Here is a 7,418-nt window from a genome sequence, read left to right on the forward strand (position 1 = left end):
GAGCTACAATCCCAGCCCCAGAAAATTTGTTTTGAAATAAACAACTGAGAGACATAAGTCTATTTCCTTCCTTATAAAAATCTTAATGCTGTGGATTAGACTGAACGAAATAGTGCACAGAAAATGCAGAATCTGGAGTACAGTAGGCATGAAGGAAATGCTACCTATGCACATAATTTGATTTCTACCTTGCTGGCTGTAGTGGCGCACACCTGTAATCCCAGCAACTTGGGAGGCTGAGGCAGGAAGATCACAAATTCAAAGCCAGCCTCAGCAACATAGCAAGACGCTGTCTCAAAATAAAAAGGGCTAGGTACCAAAAAAAAAAAAAAAAAAAAAACCAAAAGAACCCAGAAATAAAATACTAAGGTAAGAACCTAGTACACAGTAGACATTCAATAAGTGTTGGCAATTTTTATTTCCATTATATAAAAAATAAAATGTTTGAATACAAATAGAAGACTAGAAGACAACAAGAATAATAACAGTATTAGTAAAAATGATAGGATTATGAGGGTTTTTTAAAATCTCATTCTGTAATTTAAAAAAAAAAATTATAGGGCTAGAAGGAAGCTCAGTGGTGGAGCACTTACCTAGCATGCACAAGGTCCTAGGTTCAAAAAAATTTTTTTCTATTATGAACATATTTTAATTTTATAATCAGGAAAAAAAATCAATGTTTTATTTAAAGGTGAAAATTTCTGTTAATATTTCTAACATTTTATAAAACATCTTTTGTGGACATTCTACTAATGATACCACCCAATAATGTCCCAATCTTTTCTTCTTGCGAAGACACTTTATATATCTGTAAAAATCAAAGACAAATTATGACTCACTGATCTATTTATGCATGGATTGTTATGCAAATATTTATAAGTGAAATTATCAATTATTGGGTTAATGGTCTGAATTGCAAAACAAATATAATTAAAATATTCAAAGTAGATCATAATTCATATCAAATAGTCCCTTTAAAGTGCAATTATGAACATTAAAAACCAAATTCTCTGCACATAAACTAAATTTATCATTTTTAAAAGCACACATCGAGATATTAACTTTATTATGTTTATTTTATTCTAAATGTACTATATAAACTTGATACTTAAAGATATCTACTTACTTATTTGAAGTTGTAAATGATTTCATTAACTACATTTCTATTTTACATACACCTATACCTCCCAGTCCTTTTTATCTTTAATTATTTTTCAAGCAACTTTAAAAAACACTCATTACCATTTCCTCTCCTTTTCTTTTTGTGGCGCTGGGGGTTGAACTAAGGGCTACACATGCACTAGGCAAGTGCTACACCTCGGGCCTAAATCCCAAGTGCAGCATTTCTCTAATTAAAAAAAAAACAAAACCAAAACTGGTGCACTAGTGATTAATAAACCACATCAGCATTATTCCTCACTTACCACACTCTAAAAATATGGATTTACAAACCTTCTTGACTTCAGAAATATTCGTTATTTCAGGAAGATTTTTCAGAGAAATCTGGTCACCTTCTACTTGAGATATTAGGTATTTTTGATTTACTTGTTTTTCTCCCTCTTCGACGTAAACAATTAAAATTGAAGTATTATCTGCTGAGATACCAAATTTTTTCAAAGCCTCTGAAATCTAAGGAACAAAAAAAAAAAACAAAACAGGAATGGAATCAGTCTTTCCTATACCTGAAACATCTGACCTGCCTTTTTCTCAGTGAGCTTCTACCTGTTTTTCATATCCTAGTTTTCCCTTCAATAATCCTTTTCTAGCATCTACAGCTACTACCTGTCAGCTTTCTGCTGAAAGTTGCACCTTGTTCTCATGGAATCAGCCCAGACTGTGTTATGCAAACACCATTCCTCCAGCCTTAAGTGACCCTGCAGCCACACATTCCTGTCTTCTGGCCACCCTGGAGCTGTTTGTGTTTCACACTGTTTTGCTGATGCACATGCTTTGTCCCTTGTCCAATCACCTTTCTCTCTATGGCTTGTCTGATCAACACATGCTTCAGGGTCCAGCTACAAGGCCACCCCCCACCTATGACATCTTAACTTCTGTCTCGCCTGCCTCTCCTCAGGAACATATTTGCTTCTTTTGCCCCTAGAACTATAACTGGAACAGGAATGGTATCTTGAACTGTTTCAAATACTCTCTAAGAAACAATGATTACCTGGCAAAAATATTTCCAGGTACTAGAATGAGATAACTGCCTTTTATAAAGTTTGAAATTGTCTATTTAAAGCCATGTCATAGCCTTCCTAATTATTCTCTTGATGATACTAGTACCTAATTGTGTTAACAATAGTAGTAATATTAAAATTTCATCAGCAAAATTCCAGTCATTTTTTTCATGGGCTATGTACATGTATTAAGGGCTGTTCTAGGTACCAGCAATGCCCTGGTGCTATATATAAAAAAGATATGCATTTATCCTCAAGGAGTTTACAAAGTGAAAGATGTACATGAACACACAAAATATTTATGCCTAATGTTTTATCATGTGTATTTCTGTCAGTTTCTTAAGCAAACTACTTAAGGGATTTTCCTGACCCTACATGGTTAAGATGGAAAGATAAAACTAGCCTCACTTAATTTAGCTAATTTTTTTTTTTTTTTTTTTTTCTCATAAAGAAACTGACTTCAGAGCTTATTTGTCTAGTAAGAGGCAGTGCTAAATCTCAACTCTCCAGAACTCTCTTCATGATTACTTTTGTTTATTGGTAGCAAACTGGTTTGTAGGAATTTAGTCTCTGACCCAACACGTGTCAACAGGAAGTCAGTAAATTCCACGTACATTGTTGTTTGGGGAAAGGTTGAAAATAATTTCAGTAGACAGAGTTCTCGTCTTCATTTTTCCCAGTTTGTAGAGGTGAACTGCTTTATTTGCTGCCACAAGTATCTGAAAAGGATCAACAATCTACCAAAAGAATATCAAGAATTACATGGGAGAATCTAGAACATTATGAAAACAGGTGCTTTTTCTTATTTTTACTTCATAAGATAAATTCTTAAGACAATTCCTATGGATTATATGGATTATATTTTCAAAATTATTATCTCAAGGTCAAGGCAGTCAAAAAATCTTATAATTTTAAAGTTGTAAGAAATTTAGACAAAGAGTAAACATTTTTAAAGTAACGTATTACAGGCTACTATGAGAAAGGCTGTATTCTAAACATTTTAGCTCTATTATTTTCTTTAATCCTCAAAATACTCAATGAAATCATTATATAATAGATGAGGTAATGAGGGCAAAAAATACCTGGGTTGAATCCCAGCTCTGTCACTTACCATTTGGGGAACTTAGTTAGGCAAGTTCTTTAGTGTTTTATCTGTCAGAAGCAGAAAATAACAACACTCACTTCATAAGGTTGTTGAAGATTAAGTGAGTCAGAAAGCATTTAGAATTATGCTAGGAAAAGAGTAAGCACTATGTAAGGTTTGGCTATGACTTGCTCAAAGTCATAGTAAGTGGCAGAGCTCAGATTAAGTCTTGGTAATGTGATCCCAGTGCATACTCTTAACTACTGTGCTATTCCTCCTCCACAGATACTGCCTTCTTCAGAACCCTCATCTCATAGATGAGAAGCTGGGGACCAATATTTGCCAGACCACGAATGTGATCAGAGCTGGACCACAACCTTTCCTATTTCCTAGGGCAGGGCCCAGTGTTTCTGTCTTCATTCACTGTTCAATTCAAGGTGGTCAAGTCTTACTTGGACAAGAACTTTGTACATAAAGATGAAAGAATTTTAGCTTTAACCTATAACATTGTCAAAAAATTAACATATTCTTAAATGTTGGGTATGCCTTCACTCATTCTCACACTTTGTACTTACCACTGAAGGATTTATCAATGCACCATCAATGGTGCCTTCCATGGCCTTTTTTCTCAAGTCTCCAGCATTTTTTACATCTTTAAATAAGAGAAGAGTCACTCTGCATTCAGGAAATAAGTCCAGCTGATATGTTAACTGCATTTCATAGATAAACAGGATTGTATGCACAAAACCTAAAGGACCAATAGATTTCTTTTATTTAAAAGTTAACATTAAAACTCATTTCTTAACAAATATCCTTGCTAACAAATGAAATTAATTTTAAAAGATGATAGAACTGAGTGCAGTGGTGCCTGTAATCCCAGTGACTCTGGAAGCTGAGGCAGGAGGATCACAAGTTCAAGGCTAGCCTCAGTGACTTAGCAAGCTCCTGTCTCAAAATAAAAAATAAAAAGGACTAAGGATGTTGCTTAGTGGTAAAGTACCCGTGGGTTCAATACCAATACCAAAAATAAAAAAATGTTAAAACTGTTAAATCTGTCTCCAAAGCACATTTGGCATCCTTGTGAGATGGCTTCCTAACCCTGCTGAGCTGTTTCTAGTCTTTTTTCCACTCCTGGGAAAAGGCCAAGGGAGCTAGTTGGTTCTCTGCCTGTCTAGATGAAAGGCTTGCACATGTGATTAAGAGGCTGTTTCCCAGCAGACTAGGGGCAGAATACCAGGAACTTCTGAACCTCAGGATACTAATGGTACTACTTCCACTTTTTTAACTTTCTGATCTATTTTATTTGTATTTTAGCAGGACCTGGATACAAATATTAATAACTTTAAGGAATAAAGTATCACATTTGACCCTAGCTATGAATATCCATACATGGAAATTAACAGAGAGGGTATGATTAATAATCAATAATATCCGTCCCTTTTTTAGACATAAGGTTAACAGGAAAGGACAGGGTATATATAAAGACATAAAAGTATAGGAGCTAGGGATGTGCTCAGGGGTAGAACACTTGTCTAACATGCACAGGCCCAGGGTTTGAGCTCCAGTACCATGAAATAAATAAATGAATAAGAAGCATAAAAGACAACTTGAGTAACTAGAAAAATCTTTTTAATTATATCCTTGAAGGGAAAATTTTAATGACAGTCTGGTGAAGCAATTTACTAGGCTTATTTCATCCTTTTGCTCAGGAGACTCCATTTCTAGGGCTCTTTCTCAATAAATTAATTGGACAATTGAGGATTATATAGTAAGATATCCCTCTTAACAGTGAAAAGTTGAAAACAATCTATTTAGCAAACAGCAGGATTGACTGTAAGTAAATGACAATTAAAAACTACAATCTTGGACTGGGGAGATAGCTCAGTTGGTAGAGTGCTTGTCTTGCATGTACAATGCCTTGGGTTTGATCCCCAGCACCACAAAACAAACAACAAAAAAACCCACTATAATCTTGATGATGTATGCAAACAACAATAATATTAAATAAAAACACCTTAATGGAAAAACAAAACACCTTTAAAAATCTACACATAAAGAAAGCACACCAAAAAGTTAGTTTTCTCTGAGTTGCTGAATTACATCTGATTTTTGTTCTTGTTACAAAGAAAAAAAAGAATATTTGTAAATAATGTCCTGGCATACAGAATTTCAATTTAGTCATGCTAATGTCTACTGAAAAAAAATGGATAACAGAAAAATAATTGGTATGATCCCAATTATATAAGAAGATGCACAGTAACCCCCCCCCCCCACACACACACATACACACCAAATAAGAAAAGACATGAAGGAGACATACCAAAGACAGTCTTTTTTTACCCCTGCAGTCCTGGGGATTGAACCTTGAACCTAGGGACTTGAGACAGGGTCTGGCTAAGTTGCTGAGGCTGCTCTCAAATTTGTGATCCTCCCACCTCAGTCTCCAGCAAAGCTGGGATCCCAGGCATGCACCAATGAGTCAGGAAAATACAACCATCTTAGGTACTGAGATTATTAGGTGATTTTTCTGTTCTCTGGAAAACAAAATTGGTTGTGTACATTCTGAATTTTCTACAGTAAGCACACAAGTACTTATAATCAAGGAGAAAATACATACATTTTTAAATATTTTTAATACTAGGGGTAAAAGAACCCATGGAAACCCTCAAAATAATGGGGTGGTGGCACCTGCCTATTTCCGAGGCTGAGGCAGGAGGATCACAAATTCAAGTTCAGCATCAGCAACTTAGTGACACTGTCTCAAAACAAAACAAACAAAAAAGGACTGGGGGATGTAGCTCTGTGGAAAGAGCCCTTAGGATCAATCCTTAGTACTGGGGGAAAAAGAAAACCCCAAAATAGTTTGTTCTTGTTTACTTAGTTAATCCAGAAACTTAATTATACTTGGAAACTAGAATGGTTTGTTACCTCTGAAACTCATGTTGAAATTTAATTTCCATTATTAAAGGGGCGGGACCAGGTGGGACCTTGAGTAGATGATTAGAACTTTATCCTCATAAATGGATTATCCCACTCAGGTGTCTTATCTCAAAGCCAGTTAGGTTAAGTCTCCTCAAGTGCTCTCTCCCTTGCCAGGTGACACTTTTATCAGCAAGACCATCATCAAATGCAGACCCTGGACCTTGGACCAGAATCGTTAACCAAAATAAACCACTTCTCTTTATAACTTACTCCATCTGATGCACTGTGTTACTAGCAACAGAATACAGACTGGGGTAAATACCTCTCACTCAAATTCCGCACCCAATCCTTAAAATCCTTAAATTTTACCTCCTAAACGTAATTTTGACCCGTCTATTTCTCTTGCATTCCCATTGCCACCACCTCTTATCTACACCAGTAGCCCCTAAGGGTGGTCTCATCAAAATCCCTGCACTTCCATAATCCAAACTTCACCCCCACTCCCAGTCATAGTGATCCTTTCAAAATATCCCGTCGTTATGGTGCCCAGGTGATATGTTAATGCCCAAACTTTATGTCACGGTTTCCTTCCCACCTTCTGCTACCGCCACAATGGCCTCTTCTCAGCTTCCGGCAAGTCACCAAGCATTTAAACAGTTTCCCTCTCTTCCTTCACCATATTTTCCCCCTCAATCCTTTTCCTTTCCTCCGTCCATCTGCTTGGGGGCCAAGAGCTCCGGGTCTAGGTCTCTACCATACGCGCTCCTTCTTATTACCAAGTGCAAGTGCGCCCGGCAGTGGCAGCGTCTTTGAGACGGTGTCCTGCCTCGGCCTCCGAACTAGCTGGTTGCCTAACAGTTTACGACTCCCCTATCAGTTTATTTCTTAAGGGAAGGGCTCTCATTTTCCTGCTGCATTCCCAGGGGCTGACTTTGGTAGTTTCGCACTAAATATCGGCTGAGGGAACCACAAGTATCGTCCCAAGACAACTGTGAACAGATACCCCGGGATCGAGCCCCAACAACTCGGCGCCCTCGCTACCGAGCAAAACTCACCAACTGGTCCTCGTCCGACTGGAAAGATCTCCCCCTCGGAAACAAAGCCCTCAACTTCCGGAAGTGCTCCCAATCCCGGCCCTCGCCGAGCCCGTTTCCTGGTAGGTCAGTCTGGGGTCGTCACGTCTTTCCGGATCCCCACGGTCATCGCCTTGTTAGTTCCGCCGCTGACTCCTCCTC

The 7,418-nt window shown here is 37.4% G+C and overlaps 1 protein-coding gene across 3 annotated transcripts; it reads right to left on the reverse strand.

The window, feature by feature from the left end:
- Window positions 1-413: 413 nt before the first annotated feature.
- On the reverse strand, window positions 414-7,310 carry Tprkb (TP53RK binding protein). Of its 3 annotated transcripts, none has more exons than XM_026382157.2 (5): window positions 7,239-7,310; window positions 3,837-4,009; window positions 2,792-2,914; window positions 1,453-1,629; window positions 414-808 (listed from the first exon to the last, which is right to left on the reverse strand). In XM_026382157.2, exons 2-5 carry the CDS (start codon window positions 3,975-3,977, stop codon window positions 722-724), a joined length of 528 nt encoding a protein of 175 aa, XP_026237942.1. In that variant the 5' UTR covers window positions 3,978-4,009; window positions 7,239-7,310; the 3' UTR covers window positions 414-721. The 3 variants fall into 3 exon arrangements, with proteins under 3 accessions (XP_026237942.1, XP_026237943.1, XP_026237944.1); XM_026382158.2 differs by lacking the exon at window positions 7,239-7,310 and adding an exon at window positions 6,779-7,201; XM_026382159.2 differs by lacking the exon at window positions 7,239-7,310 and adding an exon at window positions 5,582-5,790.
- Window positions 7,311-7,418: the final 108 nt, after the last annotated feature.

Source organism: Urocitellus parryii, chromosome 12, assembly GCF_045843805.1.
Source record: "Urocitellus parryii isolate mUroPar1 chromosome 12, mUroPar1.hap1, whole genome shotgun sequence".
NCBI classification, from domain to species: Eukaryota; Metazoa; Chordata; class Mammalia; order Rodentia; family Sciuridae; genus Urocitellus; species Urocitellus parryii.

Bases quoted from the DNA above. Each gene is read 5' to 3' on its own strand.
- Tprkb (XM_026382157.2), bottom strand. From the start codon at position 3,977: ATGCAGTTAACATATCAGCTGGACTTATTTCCTGAATGCAGAGTGACT. The intron at 2,915-3,836 runs GTAAGTACAAAG...TTCTTTTGGTAG, and splicing joins CATTGATAAATCCTTCAGTG to ATTGTTGATCCTTTTCAGAT. The intron at 1,630-2,791 runs GTACGTGGAATT...TTTGTTCCTTAG, and splicing joins ACCTTTCCCCAAACAACAAT to ATTTCAGAGGCTTTGAAAAA.